The sequence below is a fragment of the Carcharodon carcharias genome, chromosome 11 (genome assembly GCF_017639515.1).
Source record: "Carcharodon carcharias isolate sCarCar2 chromosome 11, sCarCar2.pri, whole genome shotgun sequence".
Taxonomy (NCBI): domain Eukaryota; kingdom Metazoa; phylum Chordata; class Chondrichthyes; order Lamniformes; family Lamnidae; genus Carcharodon; species Carcharodon carcharias.
The window spans coordinates 59,226,042-59,249,439 of NC_054477.1; the positions used below are offsets into that span (position 1 = coordinate 59,226,042).

The following is a 23,398-nucleotide window of genomic DNA, read 5'->3' on the forward strand; positions in this document are numbered from 1 at the left end:
AGGGGGTGATGGAGGAGTGGACCAGGGTGTCCCGGAGGGAGCGATCCCTACGGAATGCCGATAGGGGGGGTGAAGGGAAGATGCGTTTGGTGGTGGCATCATGCTGGAGTTGGCGGAAATGGCGGAGGATGATCCTTTGAATGCGGAGGCTGGTGGGGTGATAAGTGAGGACAAGGGGGACCCTATCATGTTTCTGGGAGGGAGGAGAAGGTGTGAGGGCGGATGCGCGGGAGATGGGCTGGACATGGTTAAGGGCCCTGTCAACGACCGTGGGTGGAAAACCTCGGTTAAGGAAGAAGGAGGACATGTCAGAGGAACTGTTTTTGAAGGTAGCATCATCGGAACAGATGCGACGGAGGCGAAGGAACTGAGAGAATGGGATGGAGTCCTTACAGGAAGCGGGGTGTGAGGAGCTGTAGTCGAGATAGCTGTGGGAGTCGGTGGGTTTGTAATGGATATTGTTGGACAGTCTATCACCAGAGATTGAGACAGAGAGGTCAAGGAAGGGAAGGGAAGTGTCAGAGATGGACCATGTGAAAATGACGGAGGGGTGGAGATTGGAAGCAAAATTAATAAATTTTTCTAAGTCCCGATGAGAGCATGAAGCGGCACCGAAGTAATCATCGATGTACCGGAGAAAGAGTTGTGGAAGGGGGCCGGAGTAGGACTGCAACAAGGAATGTTCCACATACCCCATAAAGAGACAGGCATAGCTGGGGCCCATGTGGGTACCCATAGCCACACCTTTTATTTGGAGGAAGTGAGAGGAGTTGAAGGAGAAATTGTTCAGCGTGAGAACAAGTTCAGCCAGACGGAGGAGAGTAGTGGTGGATGGGGATTGTTCGGGCCTCTGTTCGAGGAAGAAGCTAAGGGCCCTCAGACCATCCTGGTGGGGGATGGAGGTGTAGAGGGATTGGACGTCCATGGTGAAGAGGAAGCGGTTGGGGCCAGGGAACTGGAAATTGTTGATGTGACGTAAGGTGTCAGAGGAATCACGGATGTAGGTGGGAAGGGACTGGACAAGGGGAGAGAGAAGGGAGTCAAGATAACAAGAATGCGGAGGCTGGTGGGGTGATAAGTGAGGACAAGGGGGACCCTATCATGTTTCTGGGAGGGAGGAGAAGGCGTGAGGGCGGATGCGCGGGAGATGGGCTGGACACGGTTGAGGGTCCTGTCAATGACCGTGGGTGGAAAACCTCGGTTAAGGAAGAAGGAGACATGTCAGAGGAACTGTTTTTGAAGGTAGCATCATCGGAACAGATGCGACAGAGGCGAAGGAACTGAGAGAATGGGATGGAGTCCTTACAGGAAGTGGGGTGTGAGGAGCTGTAGTTGAGATAGCTGTGGGAGTCGGTGGGTTTGTAATGGATATTGGTGGACAGTCTATCACCAGAGATTGAGACAGAGAGGTCAAGGAAGGGAAGGGAAGTGTCAGAGCTAGACCATGTGAAAATGATGGAGGGGTGGAGATTGGAAGCAAAATTAATAAATTTTTCCAAGTCCCGACGAGAGCATGAAGCGGCACCGAAGTAATCATCGATGTACCGGAGAAAGAGTTGTGGAAGGGGGCCGGAGTAGGACTGGAACAAGGAATGTTCCACATACCCCATAAAGAGACAGGCATAGCTGGGGCCGTCCCATTCTCTCAGTTCCTTTGCCTCCGTCGCATCTGTTCCGATGATGCTACCTTCAAAAACAGTTCCTCTGACATGTCCTCCTTCTTCCTTAACTGAGGTTTTCCACCCACGGTCGTTGACAGGGCCCTCAACCGTGTCTGGCCCATCTCCCGCGCATCCGCCCTCACGCCTTCTCCTCCCTCCCAGAAACATGATAGGGTCCCCCTTGTCCTCACTTATCACCCCACCAGCCTCCGCATTCAAAGGATCATTCTCCGCCATTTCCGCCAACTCCAGCATGATGCCACCACCAAACACATCTCCCATCAGCATTCCGAAGGGACCGCTCCCTCCGGGACACCCTGGTCCACTCCTCCATCACCCCCTACTCCTCAACCCCCTCCTATGGCACCACCCCATGCCCACGCAAAAGACGCAATACCTGCCCCTTCACTTCCTCTCTCCTCACCGTCCAAGGACCCAAACACTCCTTTCAAGTGAAGCAGCATTTCACTTGCAATTCCCCCAACTTAGTCTACTGCATTCGTTGCTCCCAATGTGGTCTCCTCTACATTGGAGAGACCAAACGTAAACTGGGCGACTGCTTTGCAGAACACCTGCAGTCTGTCCGCAAGAATGACCCAAACCTCCCTGTCGCTTGCCATTTTAACACTCCACCCTGCTCTCTTGCCCACATGTCTGTCCTTGGCTTGCTGCATTGTTCCAGTGAAGCCCAAAGCAAACTGGAGGAACAACACCTCATCTTCCGACTAGGCACTTTACAGCCATCCGGACTGAATATTGAATTCAACAACTTTAGGTCGTGAGCTCCCTCCCCCATCCCCACCCCCTTTTTGTTTCCCCCTTCCTTTTCTCTTTTTTTTCCAATAAATTATATAGATTTTCCTTTTCCCACTATTTCCATTATAAAAAGAGAAAAAGAAAAAAAAAAAATTATTTATTTATTTTATTTTTTTTTTACATCTTTTATGCTCTCCCCACCCCCACTAGAGCTATACCTTGAGTGTCCTACCATCCATTCTTAATTAGCACATTCGTTTAGACAATATCACCAACTTTAACACCTATGTGTTCTTTTGTATTATTGTTGTTGACATCTTTTGATGATCTGCTCATATCACTGCTTGTTTGTCCCTACAACCACACCCCCACTCCACCTCTCTCTCTCTCTCTCTCTCTCCGCCCCCCACACACACACCTTAAACCAGCTTATATTTCAACTCTTTCTTGGACTTGAACTCAAGTTCTGTCGAAGGGTCATGAGGACTCGAAACGTCAACTCTTTTCTCCTCCGCCGATGCTGCCAGACCTGCTGAGTTTTTCCAGGTAATTCTGTTTTTGTTTTTGTTTTGGATTTCCAGCATCCGCAGTTTTTTTGTTTTTATACTGCTATACTTCATGTCTTTTTTAAAATGACTGTCAAAGCTACTCCTGCCTTGCTGCTTTTCTTTCAAGCCCTCACTCACACAAGGGTTCAGGAGAGGGAAGTGGCAAATAGGGGCATTTAGAAAGAAACACGGATTCCAGCAGTCTCAGCTTGGCACTTCTGCACTATCGGGGCTTGCACTTTCTCAACAGCGGAGCTCCGGCTTTGGATCGGATATTGATCTTGAACAGGAAAGGGAAGTGGCGAGAATGTGAATCAGGGAATGGGAGGTTTGGCTTGAGGGTGAGTCAATGGGGTGGTGCGGGGGCAGAGGTTGCAACTGGGAGGGTCAGGGAGGGGCAGAGCCCAAAACACAGAGGGTCGGGGAGGGGCAAAGGCCACGACTGGAGGAAAGGGTGGGGGGGGTCTGCAGTGCCCAGGATGATCAGGGTGCAGGAGGTTCAGGAAGCAGGATCGGCAGTGAGCAGGAGGCACTGTAAGTTGAAAGTTACATTTTACTTTTATACTGTTAAGCTTATTTTATTTCAAAAGTTATTTCATTTACAAAAGAAAGAACTTATCAATGTAAAATACTGCATCTTAGAGGGTATGATATTTGTTTTTTTCCTGATAAGGAAGGTCTTACAGAACCTAACTACAGTTTTAACATTGGTTCCTAGGGGAACCAATGATTCATTTAAAGCCGTTTCACTTAAAGTCTTGATTTTCAGGAAAGCAATTACAATTTTAAGTGAGGACTTACTGTACAGTAAACTGTGTGTTATCCGGCACTCTACCAACCGAAATTCTCTACTTATGGAAATGAATCAACACTTTATCAACTGGAAGCAATTACAAAGTTAACAGGGACCAATATCTGTATACTGTATTAGTTTATACGTTATGTTTTAATTACTGTTGAAGATTTAAATGTAAAAAGAATACTGTTCTTTATTTCCTGAATTCTTGCACATTAGTCCATGCTACCATCACCTCCCATTCCCTGAGCATGCTGGATAATAAAGATTTTACTATATATTGAGCTGGATTGAGAACTAGCAAGATGTAAGCAGGAAGCAGTTATAGATGGATTTGAATCTGTTTAGATACCGATCAACAGTGGTGCCCCACAGGGATTGATGTTGGGGCTGTTGCTTTTTACCATTTTTATGAATGATCTGGCTGTAGATGTCGGGGGCACAATCTGCAAATGTGTTGATGATATGAAGATGTGTGCAAGTGTTAGAACTGTAGAAAGTATTTGACAGCTTTAGGCTGATCTTAATGTGCTGAGAAACTGGGCTCGTAGCTGGCAGATGATGTTTAATTTGGATAAGTGAAGTTACGTAAATGGGCAGGGTAAATGCTCAACATTGATAAAGTATTCAGGGAAAAGCATTAAAGAAAGTGGAGAAACAGAGAACCAAGCATTCTCGTGATAGATCTCTAAAGGTTCAAGAGCAACGCAGCAAACAGGGTATTGGGGTGCCTTCATAAGACAACTGATTATAAGTTGAGACATACTCTTTTGTTTTTGTACAAGACCTTGGCCAGGTCTCACTTGGCCACTGTGTCTGTTTTTTGTCTCCTCACATGGTGGAAGATATTAAGGTTTTGGAAAGGATGCTGAGGAGGGCCACTAGACTAATTCCCAGTATGAAGCAACTTAGTTATCAAGGTAGATGAAAAAAGGTGGAACTCTATTCTTTACATTGCATTTACTTAGGGGTGATCTGATTGAGGTTAATGTGATGATGAAATGAATAGATGGTGTTTCAGTTGACAATCTGTTCCAATTAAATAGGTTGGAGAGGATCAAGGTTACATTTTTAAGCTATACAAGGTCAGATCTAGCCTACATGTGAGGAAGTGGTTCTTTTCCCAGAGAATAACAGATCATTGGAACAGAGGTGCCTACTTGTGCAGAGGATGCCAATTTATTGAATTCCTTTAAGCGAGAGCTGGACCTTTTTCTGGTTGGGATAGACATTAACTCTTCCAAAGGTAGGGAACTCAGGGCCAGAATAATCTCCTGGACTAGTTTTGAATGTCTAGGTGGGTTGGAGAGGAATATGTCATAGTTTTTCCCCCTAAATTGGCCTAGGCCTTTTTATCTGTTTTTCCACATTAGTCAGGAGATCACATGGAGAGTGTATACATTGTGATACACAAGGCATCACAATTGTGTGGGACAGCATGGATGGATCAGAGGGCCTTTATCTGTCCATTGTTGTTGGCATGTATAAAATTCTGAATATAAAGTGAACAGATGATGGATGATTTAATGTCGTTTCCAAACACCATCTGTGTTGATAATAAGCCAGCATGCATACTGCACTCTTCACCACAAACAATACTTCACACCTTAGAGCTTGAATGCTAAATCCATTTACACTTCTTTTTCAAAATTTCAAACCGTAGAAATTCATCTTAGGGTGCTGCGAAATAGACAGTACTGGCTTGGGTGCCCATTTTATGCAGCGCCTGATATTTAATTTCATTGACTGCCACGGAACTGAAAATCAAACACTGAGTATAATGGGCAGATGACCCTATATCGCCCATTTTGCACCACTGCCAGTGATAAATTTCTACCTCCAAATGCTGTTTTTTTTAAAAAAAAAGCTTTTAAACTGAAATGCAATTTCATATTTCACAGGATTTAACTGAAAAACACTGCAAAAAGTACAATAAATGGATAAGGCAGCCAGATTCAGAATGGTTGATTTTCAGATCTGAGTGCAGACCACGCAGAAGACAGACACGGCAGGTTTTGAACCCGTCACACTGGTTGAAGTGCTGACCCCACTGCAACTTCTGGATCATCCCATTACTGAGTCACCTAGAAACCAAATGATACTTGTATTCTATACACTCACTCTCTGTGAAGCTCCCACTTTAAATTCTTGATGTTTAAACTTCTCTTCCCAGTCCATATATGACAGAATATCAACACTTTCTTTTGCAGCAAGTTCCTGAATAGAGGGACTGAGAAGTAAGTCTTCTTGCAGTTCATACTAAGCAAAGAAGACAAGAGAGGGTTGACATTGAGGTTTAAATTATTAATGTAAAATGAATGATAAAAATGTACTTCTCTATTTTATAAAGCTGTTGTATTTACAAATTTATGGCAGAGGTTTAACGCTCAACAACCAACACCATATGGTAAGAGCACACTTATTCACCATTGGATTTCCAGAGTTCCATATTTTCAATTGGAAGAACTTATCTGAAGTATTTTCCTGTAAGTTGTGCCTATATGCTGTTCTGATGCTATGTGCAATTAGTACTATGTAATATAGAACTTTGATTGATGCTATGTGTAATTAGTACTATGCAATATAGAACTTTGATTGATGCTATGTGTAATTAGTACTATGCAATATAGAACTTTGATTTAATCTCTGACAAAAATGAAGTAGTGCATAGAATAATTACAGATCAGAGAGGCTATTCAGCCCATCTCAGTTCATCTACCCATAAGGATCCTAATAACATCAAATTGTTTCTTAAATGATTCCAAGGTTTTTGCCTCCACTATTCCATCCGAAGGTGCTGACACACAAGTTCTTCCTCCACCACATCTTTGGATCTGTGTTTTCTGGCTGCTGCTCACCATAAGGTTCCACATCTGGTGACCAAGAACACAGCTATAAAATCAAAGAGGCCTGCAACTGAGTCCTTGATTTCACTTCTGCAATTCCCAGCTTAACGTCCTGTCAGTTAGCATGTCTTCATCTGGGTCAGATAAATGCCCTGAACCAGGATGTGCAGATATACAGGTCCCACAGCAGGCACAATGCATTTCTGATATGCTGCCTGGATATTCTGTCTGGTTACTGGGCTTGTATGGGGGTATGGGCCAGGGATAGCCAAAAGGAAAACAAATTCTGTAGCTCAGACTGACACAGCGCCTGCAGTGGTAGAAAGAAACACTGGGCAGAACTTAATTGGCCAGCATTCAGTCTTCCCTGCAATTCAGGAGCCTAGGGGCAGAACTTCTACCCAAGAGTTACCAGCCAATCTGGGGTTGGAAATCTAAAGTCCTTTGGCCCAGAACTGCAAGCATTATCAGCAGGGGTAAGAGACAGCAAGACACTATGGTTTTCATACTTAGTTTTAAAAATATAAGAATTGTGAAAATGTTAGGTTCATCTTTGTGTGTCCAAGTTTCCCTCTTGTTAACTTACACTTACGCTTTCTTCAATGGCTACAAAGCTAGTGAATTGAGTCACAATGGAATATTCTTTGCTGAGTTCAATGATATATGATTTCAGGGTGGACTTCTTTATCGAGCAGAGAAAGATATCAGGGTTACACATTCACCATTGCACAGCCATCTGCTTGCCTGTGCAGGACAACAATTAGCTGGATGAAAAACATTACATTTTAAAAACTATTTCTGAAAACAAAATGTGAATATCTTCAGTGATAAAACCGATACAGGAAATTCCAAATTCCTAATGTCTCAAAGCTTTTTAATGGAATTTTGGTGGTCCATCATTATTGTGAATCTCCAATTTAGAAAAAGGTCGATTTCATTGTTGATGCCTCCAATATGTTGTACAGATTATCTGGATGATGTTCATTTACAAAAAAGTTGAAAAGCAGCCCACAATCACGTATAATTATTTGGCTGCACTGCCATCCTCAACAGTTTTTTACATTGACTCTTGATCATTGAGCTGCTATTATTAATCAGCAATGAGGACAGGAAAGTCTCTAAGGACTTCTTCAATGTCACTGCCAAATGCTGCTTCATGATTGGATCAGACTCAGTATAGACCAAAACAAAAACAGAATTACCTGGAAAAACTCAGCAGGTCTGGCAGCATCGGCGGAGAAAAAAAGAGTTAAAACTCTTTTCTTCTCCGCCGATGCTGCCAGACCTGCTGAGTTTTTCCAGGTAATTCTGTTTTTGTTTTGGATTTCCAGCATCCGCAGTTTTTTGTTTTTATCTCAGTATAGACCAATCCTTTCATCCATTTGTTATCAACATCGTCAACATATCAGCTCATACCCAAGGTTTGTGGAGAATGCAGTAAACAATTCTGATACTCATGATCATGATTTCATGATCTGGCTAATTTACCCTCTGGTGCAATCTCACCCTCATGCTATTAGAATCTAGTTTTAAATCATGCACTCCTGAAATTTTTGGTTTTCATTCTAGATACACTACTTGATTTATTGGTAATGACTCCGGCAAGTAGCCCAGCACTATTCTTAACCAAAGTGTATTTTCATTTGTTCAATGACTATAGCTTTCTTCACAATTCTCCTTGAAATGTCACAATAACAAGGACCATTTTCTGCGCTGCTTCTCAAATCAAAATTGATCATTTAAATGCTGTTGTTCGCTTATTTCATGGCAAAATACTACCAAAGAGCCAGTTTCCTTTCTGGCTTCAGATTGACTTGCAAGCGGCCAAGCTCAAAAGTGAAGGCTCTTGGACACTGAACCACCTGTCAAAGGCACCAAGTAGAATAATTGCCCCTGCACCAATTTCGACTGCACTGATATCTTCACCCAGGCACAGCTGTTATAACATTTTGCTATAGCTCTGCAAATTTCTCTTTTTTGACTTACTCTTTAATGAAAGTTACTGTGAAGCTGCTTCCACCACCTTTTCAGGCAGTGCATTTCAGATCATCATAACTCGCTGTGTAATCAAACACCCCAGAATGCCAATCACCTTCAGTGTTTGGAACTGAATCATTCATTGTTGCTTGATTCATTGTTCTTTACCAAATACTTTGAATTATCTCCTGGAGGGCATCCCATCCAGGTATAATGCAAATGATCACATTTTGAGGTGAACACATGCCTTGCTGAAGTGGACATATTGCTAGGTTACAACTTTAATACTATTCTGCTTGGAACAATCTCACAGCCCTAACTAAAATTTGGCAGATAATGTGGCGAACAGTAAGGAATATGATAAATAATCTGACAGACAAAAAAGCTTTACTTTCATCCCAGTTCTTAATAGCAGAGCTTTATATTTGCACAAACTAGAAAAGACAAAGAAAGGGAGAAATAATGGCTATCACATGGGGTCTTGATGACTTTATAAATTATGGCGCAATTGTTTCTCGGTTTTATTAGTAAAACACTTGGCTTTGTTCTAAGAGAATCAAACAGCAGCATGAAATCCTAAGGGTTCTTGAAAATAATTGAGTTTCCAGCTTTTCAATGATCTCTATTCTCTTCCAGATCTTATTACATACTGAATTTTAATGATCTAAAAAAAATCCATTGATGCAACTAATATTTAAATGACTACTGTACAGAACAAGCTGTTTTTTGCTAATGGACAATTTATGTAAAATAGTTCAATTAAAACTGTACACACCTCATGTTCACTTTCATCTGTGTGCAGACTTCCATTTTCATAATCTCCAATAAGAGCTCTTGCTGTAAGGCGGTGAAGTATCTGTACATAAAAGAGGTATCCATTACAGGATTTTTTTTCATTTTTGTCAACGTAGAATTAAAGAGTCCATTATTGTAGGTAAGAAACATTCACAGAAAGTAGGTTCTTTTTGGTAATCGGTGAACATAGAATTAGCCCAACTATTGCAATAACTGAAGAACATTTTAAATGAGTTATTGTTGGCAGAATGCTTGGAAATCTAGACCAGAATATTTAGTGACTCTGTCATGTACTTTGACTGTAGTAGAACTAATTTGTTTGGTTCATTAAAAATTAGGAATCAACCTAGTGGATCTTCTCTGAACTTCTTCCAATGCAAGTATATCCCTCCATAAATAAGGAGACCAAAGCTGTATGCAGTGCTCTAGGTGTGTGGTCTCACCCATGTCCAATATAGTTGTAGCAAAAGAACCCTAATTTTATATTTCATCCCCCTTGCAATACAGGCCAACATTCCATTTACCATCCTAACAAAGTTTTTGTGTTTCATGTATGAGGATACCCAGATCCCTCTTTACAGCAGCATTCTGTGATCTCTCTCCACTTAAATAATATTTTGCTTTTATGTTCTTCCTACCAGTGTAGATAACCTCACATTTTCCACATTTTATTCCATCTGCCAAAGTTTTTCCCATTTACTTAACCTATCTTTATTCCTTTGCAGACGCTATGTCTTGCCCACAACTGTTTTCCTATTTATCTTTGTACGGTCAGCAAATTTGACTAGAAATCCTGTCCTTTCATCCAAGCTACTAATATAGATTGTAAATAGCTGGGCCCCAGCACTAATCTCTTTGGTACCCCAATAATTACATTTATCTCAATTCTGTTTTCCATTTGTTAGCCAATCCTCTATCAGTGGTAATATAATATCCCTACACCATGAGCTCTTATCTTGAATGTAGTATTTTGATAAGAAGCTGTCTCTATCCTGTAATAATCTGTCCTAACCATCAATAGATGCACAAGACTGATCTAGTGATAACTCTCTTTCAATTTTCCCTTTCATCTATAAACAGGTTCATTAACACTAGCACTGTTGAGGATAGAAACTCAGTTACATGTACATTAAAGCTCCCATTTCCTGTATTAACATGTTACAGAAACAATATTTTGTCCTGCACCATCACTCTAACATACTGGCACCCTTTATATGTTCTCTGACTAATAACTATCAATACAATGGAAAAACAGTTGGTTGCAATTTTAACATTGAATATCAATGTACCAATTCTGATATTTATATATATATATATATATATATCAAAATGCAATACTAGAATGGAAGTCTTGTATCTCACTACCATCCATCTATTCTTCTGTAAGGCGTGGCATAGTGATATTGTCACTGGACTAGCAATCCAGAAACCCAGGGAACCCAGGTTTGAACTGCACCAAGGCAGAATTTGAATTCAATAAAAATCTGGAATTAAAAGTCAAATGATGACCATTGTTGACTGTCATAAAAACCCATTTGGTTCACTGATGTTCTTTAAGGAAGGAGATTTGCTGTCCTTACCTGGTCTGACTTACATGCGACTCCAGGCCCAAAGTAATGTGGGTGACTCTTAAATGCCCTCTGAAATGCCTAGCAAGCCACTCAGTTGTATCAAATTGCTATGAAATCTATAAGGAATAAAACCGGATGGACCAGTCGGCATCGACTTGGGCAAACTCAGTCCTGTTGACCCTGCAAAGCCCTCCTTGCTAACACCTGGGGGCTTATGCCAAAATTGGGAGAGCTGTCCCACAGGCTAGTCAAGCAACAGCCTGACAGAGACGTACTCATGGAATCATACCTTACAGATAACGTCCCAGATACCACCATCAACTCTGAAGAAGGGTCATAGAGACTCGAAACATTAACTCTGTTTCTCTCTGCACAGATGCTGTTAGACCTACTGAGTTCTTCCAGCATTTTCTGTTTTTATACCACCATCACCATCCTTGGGTATGTCCTGTCTCAGCAGTAGGACAGACCCAGCAGAGGCGGTGGCACCGTGGCATACAGTTGGAAGGGATGGGTGACCTCAACATTGACTCCAGATCCCATGAAGTCTCAAGGCATCAAGTCTAAGATGGGCAAGGAAACCTCCTGCTGATTACCACGTACAGCATCCCCATCCTCAGCTGTTGAATCAGTACTCCTCCATGTTGAACACCACTTGGAGGAAGCACTAAGGTTCAAGGACACAGAATGTACTCTGGGAGGGAGGCATCCATCACCAAGAGTGGCTCAGTAGCACCACTACTGACTGAGCTGGCTGAGTCCTAAAGGACATAGCTGCTAGACTGGGTCTGCGGCAGGTGGTGAGGGAACCAACAAGAGGGAAAGACATACTTGACCTCATCCTCACCAACCTGCCTGCTGCAGATGCATCTACCACTGTGCTAGATGGGAAAGATTTTGAATGAATCTAACAACTCAAGGATGAGCATCCATGAGGCCCTGTGCACCATCAGCAGCAACAGAGTTGTACTCAACCACAATCTGTAACCTCATGGCCAAGCATATCCCCCATTACCACCAAGCCAGGGCACAACCCTGGTTCAATGACGATTGCAGGAAGGAAGGCAGGTGCAGCACTGGGCATCCCTAAAAAAGAGGTGTCAACCTGAGAAGCTACAACTCAGGACCACTTGCATGTCAAACAGCGTAAGCAGTATTTGATAGACAGCATTAAGCGATCCCACACCAACGGATCAGATCTAAGGTCTGCAGGCCTGCCACATCCAGTCATAAATGGTGGTGGACAATTAAACAACTCAATGGAGGAGGAGATGCCACAAATATTCCCATCCTCAATAATGAGTGAGCCCAGTACATCAGTGCAAAACATAAGGCTGAAGTATTTGCAGTCATCTTCAGCTAGAAGTGCCAAGTGAATGATCCATCTTGGCCTCCACTGGAAGTTTCCGGTATCACAGATGCCAGTCTTCAGCCAATTTGATTCACTCCATGTGATATCAAGAAGGCACTAGATACTGCAAAGGCTATGGGTCCTGACAATATTCCGACAATAGTACTGAAGACTTGTGCTCCAGAACTTGCAGCGCCCCTAGCCAAGCTGTTCCAGTACAGCTATAATACTGGCATCTACCCAGCAATGTAGAAAATTGCTGAAGTATATCATGTATACAAAAAGCAGGATAAACTCAACCTGGCCAATTACGGCTCCATCAATCTACTCCAGATCATCAGTAAAGTAATGGAAGGTATCATCAAAAGTGCGATCAAGCAGTACTTGCTTAACAATAAGCTGCTCACTGACGCTCAGCTTGGGTTCCGCCAGGGTCACTCAGCTCCTGACCTCATTATGGCCTTGGTTCAAATACAGACAAAAGAGCTGAACTCCCGAGGTGCGATGAGAGTGACTGTCCTTGACATCAAGGTAGCATTTGACTGAGTATGGCATCAAGTAGCCCTTGTAAAACTGGAGCCAATGGGAATCAGGGGGAAACTCTCCGCTGGTCAGAGTCATACCTAGCACAAAGGAAGATGGTTGTGATTGTTGGAGGTCAATCATCTCAGTTCCAGGACATCATTGCAGGAGTTCCTCATGGTATGTCCTAAGCCCAACCATCTTCAGCTGCTTCATCATAGGACTGGATCTGGAGCATTGAGACTGAATTGCTCCCACTTAATAGAAATCGAATTGCAGCCTGGTTGAGTGACTCGATTCACCTGAGATAGAACTTAAGATAAAGAATAAACTATGAGGTTAAGCCTTCACTAAAATTAAGTTTAAGCCTGTATAAATGAAGGTATGCATTAATTTAGAGCAAGCTGAAAAAATGATCCGTTCTCCTCCTTTAAGCATCAACTCTTAAGGGGAAGAGAAATCTGGAGCAAGGATTGTTCAAGGCACTCTCACTTCTTACAAAAGGAAAATAATTCACATCATAAACTCTGAATTTTTGAAAAATTTCAATTTAAGAACATACAAACAAACGAAATCAGAGCAAATGCAGGCCATTTGGCCCCTCAAGCCTGCTTCACCATTCAATAAGATCATGGCTGATCTGTTTGTGGTTCAAATTCCATGTTCCCACCTACCCCCAACAACGTTTGATTCCCTTGCCTAACAAGAATCTATCTGCCTTAAAAATATTCAATGACTGCTCCTTCACCACCTACTGAGGTTGGGAGTTCCAAAGTCACACAATGCTCAAAAAAATTTCTCCTCATCTCTGTCCTAAAAGGGCAACCCCTAATTTTAAATCAGTGCCCCTAGTTCCGGATTCACCCACAATTGGAAACATCCTTCCCAGATCCACCTTGTCAAGGTTGTTCAGGATCTTATGTGCTTCAATCAAGTCACCTTCAATCTTCTAAACTCCAAAGGAAACAAGCCTAGTCTGTCTAACATTCCTTATAAGACAACCTACTCATTCCAGGTATCAATCTAGTAAATCTTCTCTGAACCACCTCCAATGCATTTATACCCTTCTTTAAATAAAGAGACCAAAACTGCAGTTTTGAAGACACAAGTGCTCTGGAGAGCTCCAGGCCCACAGTATGGTTTTGCAGGGGAAACAGGTTCACAATGAGTTTCAGGCAGGTGGAAAGCCATGCTTCTGCTAAGCTGCGTGAGCCTGGAAGATACCATGCAACCTTGCTTTTTAATAAATTGTGATCAGTTTTATTTTTTTAATAAAATGGACAGGTACTTGGACAGCAAGATTCTTCCCCTAGACTTTGCTTCCCCTTTGTGAGGGGCCTAAGACCTCACACAGTATATTTTTTAATAACATATTATATATATATATATATATAGATATCCTCATTGCTATTTCTAAAATTTTTAAAACTGGAACAAGACCTTTTAAGATGGCTGAAACTATGTCTGTCTGCGATCTTTGAACAAAACAAGCTACCTGGCAGTATCAGGGAAACTCGCGCCTTGTTATCTCCGAAGAGGCACTAATGACTGCCTGTGGGCTGTACAGACCAAATTCAAAAAAACAATACATAGGCCACCTACATTTCATAACCCAGGCTGGCCCACTGGAATCTACTCCTGCTAGGAAAAAGGGCCCAACAACTTTCCTTTCAATTCTTAATTGTTGGGACATATAACAATCTTAGGGACCCAGACGAGGGATACATGTCCTTGTCAAAGTGGGTATGAAGCGATGAGAGTCATGCGAGATGGACCTCTAGCTTATGGAACCAACTATAGTACCTTGCTGTACTGCAAACTCAGTTGGCCATTTTACCGTCTAACTAGTAGCATCACAGAAACGGAGCCCTGTCTAGATTGAATACCTGGCTCCATTTACATGTTTCTGTTGGAACTTCTGTACCATTGCCTAAAAGACTGATTAATCTCTGCATGCTTATCTCATCGTGTGAAGTGAAATCCACCAGAAACTGCATTATGCAGCATTGGTTTTTAACCTACTGACCTGCACGAAGGAATATCTCCTTGGACTTTGATTCTGGACTCTGGTACCCACATGAAACACCATTCCTTTTCTCTGTGGCCTCTACACTATAAATTTTTCTTTGCTCTATCCCTCTTTTAATGTAAAAATGCAAAGTGGGCAACGTTGCAACCGCCTCCTGAATTTTAATCCTTTGAGTTCATCCTACCTCGAGTTTGCTGTGCAGTTATTAATAGAAATTGGATCACACCAAAACCAAGGGGTTAGGAAATACACTACCACTTATAAAGGCAGAAGCAAATCAAAACACCTTTCTGTTTATGTACAGGCACTGAGCGGAAAGATTAATGCTGTTTAAATTAACCCCCCCCCTCCTGTCCTTTAATAACTGTGCATGAATTAAGCACACATTATACAGTAACAACAGCATACATGTCAGCATAGTTCTATTAGCTTATATCTGGAAACAATTACTCCATTTATCCTCTTCTGGAGGTACAAATCTAGAATTTATAGTCTGGTTGCAAGTTGAACACCACTTGCCACTGTTCTAACATGCAGAAAGTTAGAGGTTAATCATGCACATGTGAAGAAGATGTGCAGGGTTGCTTGGTGGCAGTATACATAATAGAGATCATTGAAGTGGATCAGTAACATTAAGGCAAGTGTAGTTCCTATTTTTTTTGCTGATGCATGGTTGTGACAATCGTTGGCATTATCTTTCTGTTCCCAGCATAGTTACTACCACTAATTGGTTTCATGATAGGAAGCTCTCACTGACATGTTTGGATGGAAAGGACAACAAAGGGATATCAGGCAGGGCCGGCATATATGAGAAATAATTGTGTTCATCTGTCAGTATCCACACACTTCCAACTGCAGCCCAAAAAACCTCACCTTGGTAAATGACCAGTGCAGATCTAGGTTCCTGTTCTAAAAGATAACTGGAACAACTGCCCAACTGCCTCATTAAGATAGCCATAATCCTAGATACTTTCCTGAAGATACCTCATCAGAGTGTTGCATAATTTCAGTGGCACTGCATAACCAGTCTAACAATGAGTGCTGACATATTTTGGAGCTGGAGAGAATCATCCTGATCCTGTCTTCACCGAACATCCATGATGTACATATCTCAGCAGAAATCAAAGCATATGAACATACGAGTTAGGAGCAAGAGTAGGCCACTCGGCCCTGTGAGCCTACTCCGCCATTCAATAAGATCATGGCTGATCTGATTGTAACCTCAATTCCACATTCCTGCCTACTCCCAAAAATCTTTCACCCCCTCGCTTAGCAAGAATCTATCTGCCTCTGCCTTAAAAATATTCAAAGGCTGCCTTTTCAGGAAGAGAGTTCCAAAGACACATGACTAAAAAAATTCTCATCATCCTTGTCTTAAATGAGCAACCCTTAATTTTTAAACTGTGACCCCCCCCAGTTCTATATTCTCCGACATGAGGAAACATCCTCTCTACATCCACCCAGTAAGGACCCCTCAAGATCTTACATGTTTCAATCAAGTTGCCTCTTCTAAATTCTTCTAAATTCCAGCAGATACAAGCCTAGCCTTTCCTCAAAAGCCCATTCCAGGTACTGGTCCAGTAAACCTTCTCTGAGCTGCTTCCATTTACACATTTACATCCTTCCTTAAATAAGGGGAACCATACGGTACACAGTACTCCAGATGTGTTCTCACCAATGCCCTGTATAACTGAAGCATAACCTCCCTGCTTTTGTATCCAATTCCCCTTGCAATAAATGGTAATTTCGTGCTGTACCTGCATACTGGCCTTTTGTGATTCATACACTAGGACGCCCAGGTCCCTGTGCATCTCAGAGCTCTGCAAACCGTCACCATTTAGATAATACACTGCTTTTTTCATTTTTCCTAACAAAATGGACAATTTCACATTTTCCCACTTTATACTCCATTTGCCAGATCTTTGCCCACTCACTTAACCTATCTATATCCCTTTGTTAAAAGCAAAATATTGCGGATGCTGGACATCTCTGAAAGAAAAACAGAAAATGCTGGAAAAACTCTGAAGTGGACTGCAAATCATTGTCTTATGAGGAAAGGTTGGACAGGCTAGGCTTGTATCTGCTGGAGTTTAGAACAGCATTTTCTGTTTTTCTTATGTCCCTTTGTAGCTTCCTTATGTCCTCTTCACAACTTACTTTCTTACCTATCTTTATCTCATTATCAAATTTAGCAACCATACCTTCAGTTCCTTCATCCAAATCATTTATATAAATTGTAAGAAGTTGAGGCCCCAGCACTGATCCCTGCCAGAAATGACCCATTAATGCCTACTCTCTGTTTCCTGTTATCTAGCCAATCTTTTTTCCATGCCAACATGTTAAAACCTACACCATGAGATTTTATTTTCCCCAGAACCTTATCAAGTGCCTTTTGGAAATATAAGTACAATACATCCACCGGTTCCCCTTTATCCACAGCACATGTTATTTCTTCAAAGAACTTCAATAAATTGGTTGAACATGATTTCCCTTTCATGAAATAAAGTTAACTCTGCCTGATTGCACTTGAATTTTCCTGAGTGCCCTGTTAAATGGTCTGGAGTTTTCTGCTTTCTGTCTCCCTCCCTTTTTGAACAAAGGGGTTACATTCCCTATTTTTCAATCTAATAGGATCATCCCCAAATCTAGGGAATTTTAGAAAATTAAGACCAACGCATCAACTATCTCCCTATCCACTTATTTTAATTCTCTAGGATGAAGTCATTAGGACCTGGGGACTTGTCAGCCCGAAGCTCCAACAATTTGCTCCGTATCCCTTTCCTGGTGATAGTGATTTTCTTGACTTCCTCCCACCATTCCATTTCCTGATTTACAGCTATTTCTGGGATATTACTTGTATCCTCTGTCATGAAGACCAATGCAAAATACCTCTTCAATTCATCTCTTTATTTTCTCAGGCTCACTTTCTACAGGACCAACACTCACTTTGTTAAAAGCAAAATACTGTGGATGCTGGAAATCTAGAACAAAAACAAAAATACCTGGAAAAACTCAGCAGGTCTGACAGCATCTGCAGAGAGGAATACAGTTAACGTTTCGAGTCCGAATGACTCTTCATCAGAACTAAGGAAAAATAGAAAAGAGGTGAAATATAAGCTGGTTTAAGTGGGGGGTGGGACAGGTAGAGCTGGATAGAGGGCTAGTGATAGGTGCAGATTGCCAAAAGATGTCATAGACAAAAGGACAAAGAGGTGTTGATGGTGGTGATATTAGTTAAGAAACGTGCTAATGGGGACATTAAGGGTGGAAAGCAGGACAAGCAAGGGACGGATAGCCCTAGTGGGGGTAGGGGTGGGGGTGGGGGTGGGGGGGTCGAAATAGGCTAAAAGGTAGAGATAAAACAATGGATGGAAATGCATTTAAAAATAATGGAAATAGGTGGGAAAAGAAAAATATATATAAATTATTGGAAAAAGGGGGATTGGAAAGGGGGTGGGGAAGGAGGAGAGAGTTCATGATCTAAAGTTATTGAACTCAATTTTCAGTCCGGAAGGCTGTAAAGTACCTAGTCGGAAGATGAGGTGCTGTTCCTCCAGTTTGCATTGAGCTTCACTGGAACATTGCAGCAGGCCAAGGACAGACATGTGGGTGTGAGAGCAGGGTGAAGTGTTGAAATGGCAAGCGACAGCGAGGTCCGGGTCATGCTTGCGGACAGACCGAAGGTGTTCCACAAATTGGTCACCCAGTCTGCGTTTGGTCTCTCCAATATAGAAGAAACCACATTGGGAGCAGCGAATGCAGTAGACTAAATTGAGGGAAGTGCAAGTGAAATGCTGCTTCACTTGAAAGGAGTGTTTGGGCCCTTGGACAGTGAGGAGGGGGGAAGTAAAGGAGCAGGTGTTGCACCTTCTGCGGTTGCATGGGAAGGTGCTGTGGAAGGGGGTTGAGGTGTAGGGGGTGATGGAGGAGTGGACCAGGGTGTCCTGGAGGGAACAATCCCTGCAAAATGCCGCCAGGGGTAGTGAAAGGAAGGTGCGTTTGGTTGTGGCATCATGCTGGAGTTGGTGGACATGGTGGAGGATGATCCTTTGAGGCTGGTGGGGTGACAAGTGAGGACAAGGGGGACCCTATCATGGTTCTGGGAGGGAGAGGAAGGTGTGAGGGCAGATGCGCGGGAGATAGACCGGACATGATTGAGAGCCCTGTCAACCATCGTGGGTGGAAAACCTTGGTTAAGGAAGAAGGAAGACATGTCAGAGAAACTGTTTTTTAAAGTGGCATCATCAGAACAGATGCGATGGAGGCGAAGGAACTGAGAGAATGGGATGGAGTCCTTACAGGAAGCGGGGTGTGAGGACCTGTAGTCAAGGTAGCTGTGGGAGTTGGTAGGCTTGTAATGAATATTGGTGGACAGTCTAACACCAGAAATTGAGACTGAGACTCTTTGTTAACTCTTTTTAAAATATCTATAGTAACTCTTAGTATCTGCCTTTATATTTCTAGCTAGCTTTCTCTCGTACTCTAATATTCCCTCTTTATTAATCTTTTAGTCATTTTTTGCAGTTCTTTATATTCTGTCCAATCTTCTGACCTTTGCACAATTACATGCTTTATCTTTAAGTTTGATACTCAGTAGGAACACTGACAGCAGGACTTTCACGTTGTCGGCTGGGCGCGGTGGGCAGGCCCGGGAAATGGTAAGCCACCCACGATCAGCCTCTGTCGCGGCTTGTCACTGATCGGGAAGGGCAGAGCGGGGGCAGATGCCTGTTGGCCGCTGGGTCCAATGGCGACCCGGTGGCTGGTTTAAAAACTACCCAGGCAGCCCCTGGAAGGCTGCCACAGAAGAACATCTCTTCTGCATCTTCAACGTTCAAGTTATGGAGTTGAGTGTGGCTGGAGATGCCAGGTGGAAGGGCAGGTTGGGTGGGCACTTGGGCCCCCCCCACCCCCCTTTTCAGATGAGTGCCTCGCCATCCAGCTGGAGGAGGCGGCTGCCAGGAGGGACCCAGTGATGGGAGGAGGAGGCCACTGCATCTTGCCAAGAGGGCATGGGAGGAGGTGGCAGCGCTGATGGGTTATGGAGTCATGACGTGGTGCGGCGCACATGGGTGCAATACCAGAAGCAGTTCAATTACCTGTTGCACTCAGGAACGGTGAGTACATTGTTGGCATTGGTCAGTGTGCAGAAGTGTTAAAGTGTGGCCGTCCCTCCTGTGGACCTCAGGGGTGTTAGAGTCTGAGTGCCAACTGTCAATGACACCGGAGATGGCCAAGGGGTTGAGCCCTGGCTGCTTTGACTGAGTGCCTTGTGGCTCCAGGGCCACGACTCGGATGTGTCCTGTGAGGTGCTCCTCAGCTGGGGTTGACCAGGCTGCAATGGCACTGCAGGTAGAGAGTGGACTAATCAATGCTCCTCTTTCCTTTCTGGAGAAGAGGAGCCATAACCAAGTACAGAGGTCGCATTGGCGCAGGGCAGCCTAACCTCCTGCTGCTCAGCAGGTTTGAGCAGGACGGTCTCGAGCTCGATAGTTGGCATGCTCCCCGTGCAACCAGGTGTGGAGAGGTGGGGGTGCCAGACGAAGGTAAGAGTGCAGTGCACAGAGGTGAGAGTTTCAGATTGTGCAACCTTTCTAGTGTAGTCCCTTCATTGATAAGAGCCTCAAACCTGGAGTACCCATAGATCATTGAAAGTCGATGGCACAATGATGCAGATCTCTTGTCTCACCAGGGTGCCTGGCATGCACAGTGACAGTGTGGTGACTTTAACTAATGACATGTCCTTGTTCTCTCTTTTAGGTTTGCCAGCACGTAATTGTTCTGTGGACCCCGAAGGGCCACCCCTGATGCCGGAGGACCACCGGGCTTCACCTGCACCTGCATCTCACCCGCACTCTGAAGTGGGCACCAGGGCAGATACCACACCTTGGTGGGCATTAGATTGGCAGCTAGAACGTCAGTGCACATTGGTGAGGGGACTTCACACTTGCTTAAGATGCAGGCGGAGACAGAGAGTGCCCAGGGCGCCGGCAGTCGGAGGACTGCTGGGGATCAGGACGATGCTCAGTTGAAGGCAGATGAGCCGCCTCTGGAGTCGTTCATTAGGTGGCAGATGCTGGATGTCCAGTGAGATGTGTGGGAGCATCTGGCAGAGATCCATAAGCCTCTGCATGCCATGGTCTCCGTTGTGGAAGAGTCCACGTGGAGCATGAGCACAGCGTTGACCCTCATGGCCAAGCGCACTGCTTTCTCCATTGAGAGAATGGGCACTATCATGGAGAGGCAGCTCCAGGGACAGAATGAGGGGTTCCTGGGGTTATCCTCAGACCCGCAAGCCCTCACTCAGGCACTGACCTCAGGTGGTCAGTGCAAGTGTGGGTGCCCATCCATCAATATTGCATAGGGAGGTCCAGAGTGGCCTCACGTTGGCGCACGAGTTGCTTGTTGTCTCTGCAGGCTCCTTCTCAGGGTGCTCTGGATGACAGCAGCAGCTCCCTGTCCCTCTGCCCGTGACCGTTGCATCTGATGAGACTGTGGAGACTGAGGAGATGCCAACTGTGGCATTGGTCGGTCCCTCCCAGGCGAGGCCAGCACAGGCTCCACTGGCCAGAAGACGACTGCCAAGGTCATCAAGGCCAACAAGACAGCAGAGTCTGCAGGCTGTCTCCAATGCCAGTGCTAGTGAGGGGGAGCACCAAGACATAGCACTCGGAAACGTAAGTTAAAGGCACCATGAGCACGAGAGGGACAGTTCTCAGGTGATGTTTTGTTCATTTATGTTTGGTTTATCTTTACTGGTCTGGGGATAAAGACCAGAGAAGATTATGTAAATTTTTTTGTTTTGTCAAAATGAGATAAATTTTGTTTTTGCTGTAATGGCCTGAGTATGCTTCACCTTCTTACTTTTTTTGGTGCAGGGTACACTGGTATGTAATGCTAGATGTGAGTGGCTCTAAACTTTATTGTACAGGCACTGAGTGGACTTTGGGTTCAAATGAAAGGGCCATTTCAGACATCTGGGATAGAGGCGGCAGCCTGGCATGCTGATCTTTGGTAGCTTAGCTGACGGAGTGTTGGATCAAGGTGTCCCTACTATCCCTGCCTTCCTGGAGGTTACTGAGATCTGCCTCCACACCCTCAGCGTTCTCCTCACCCTGCTCCTCTTCTGACTCACTACTGGACTCATCATCTGTGGCATCTGTAGCTGCGTCAAGATCCTCTTCCTCCAGTGAGTACCCCCTTGCCAGTGCCAGATTGTGGAGAGCGTAGCATGCAACCGCTATCAGTGACACCCGCTCTTGGCGTTTGTAGTGCACCCCCTGAATGGTCCAGGCATCGGAAGCACATCTTGAGAAGACCTATGGTCCTCCCTTGTGGAGGCTTGACTCATATTATAACGCTTCTCTGCCTCTGTTCTTGGGTGGTGGAGAGATATCATGAGCCCAGGATAGCCCTTGTCACCCAGCAGCCATCCATTCAGTTGGGTTGGAGCACTGAATAGCCTTGGCGCCTGCGAGTGTCTCAGGATATAAGCATCATGGGAGCTGCCAGGATACCGGGTACAGACTTGTAGAATCTGCATCCTGTGGTCACACGTTAACTGCACGTTCATGGAGTGGAATCACCTCCTGTTGACGAAGACACCCGGCTGACCCCCGGCACCTTGATGGCCACATGTGTGGAGTCGATTGCACCCTGGACACGGGGAACCCAGAATTGCTGCAAAACCTCTGGCTCGCTCAGCCTGGCTGGCCTCGTCTGTACAGTACAGAATAAAGGTCAGTACCTACCTGAACAGAGCTTCTGTCACCAGCTTGGCGCAACTGCGGACAGCTGATTGGGAGACTCCACACAGATCCCCGACTGACCCCTGTAAAGAGCTGGAGGTATAGAAGTTGAGGGCCATTGTGACCTTCAGAGCCCCTGGCATGGGGTGTCCACCTGCTAGTCAGAGCTGATCTCAGGCCCAGTTATCTGACAAATAGAGGTCACTGTCTCCCTTGAGAGGCAGAGCCTCCTTTAGCATTGCACCTTGGACATATTGAGGCCGTTGCATTGCCACCTGTAAACCTTGGCAGCAGAATAGTGGTGTCTTCTGCGGCTCTTTCCGCCTTGGACTTCCTGCTGGCCCTGCGCCCCTTGTGCCTGTGCCTCTCCTCCCGCAGGTTACTCCCCTGAAAGCTGCATTGGGACACTTGGCCTCCTTTCCCTTCTGCCCCTCTCTTCCTCGGAGGAGGAGGTACCACCAGCAGAGACCACAATCCCCGTTATCAGGATAATGGAAGGCTGTCTGATACCTGGAAGGGTCAACACGGTCTGAATCCCCCAGGGGCCTTGGAGACACCAAGGAGTCCTGAACTGAAGCCTGTAAATGCTAAGAATGAAGTCCCGAACAGAGATGAAGCTGCCAAGTACCAATAAGTCACCAGCAGCAAACTATGTACCAAACTGAAACAAAAACCTTCGAAGGGTCATGAGGACTCGAAACGTCAACTCTTTTCTTCTCCGCTGATGCTGCCAGACCTGCTGAGTTTTTCCAGGTAATTCTGTTTTTGTTTTTGTTTTGGATTTCCAGCATCTGCAGT

The 23,398-nt window shown here is 44.4% G+C and overlaps 1 protein-coding gene across 7 annotated transcripts in view; it reads right to left on the reverse strand.

Moving 5' to 3' along the window:
• The window catches only part of LOC121284472 (protein mono-ADP-ribosyltransferase PARP4-like), a 148,472-nt gene that overhangs the window by 6,424 nt on the left and 118,650 nt on the right, over positions 1-23,398 (reverse strand). For 6 of the 7 annotated variants that reach the window (XM_041199971.1, XM_041199970.1, XM_041199973.1 and 3 more), the window contains 2 exons: positions 9,360-9,440; positions 5,883-6,020 (listed from right to left, as the gene is read on the reverse strand). In XM_041199971.1, the coding sequence (XP_041055905.1) occupies positions 5,883-6,020; positions 9,360-9,440 (219 nt within the window). The remainder of the gene's footprint in view (positions 1-5,882; positions 6,021-9,359; positions 9,441-23,398) is intronic. The other variant, XM_041199976.1, reaches the window with a different exon arrangement.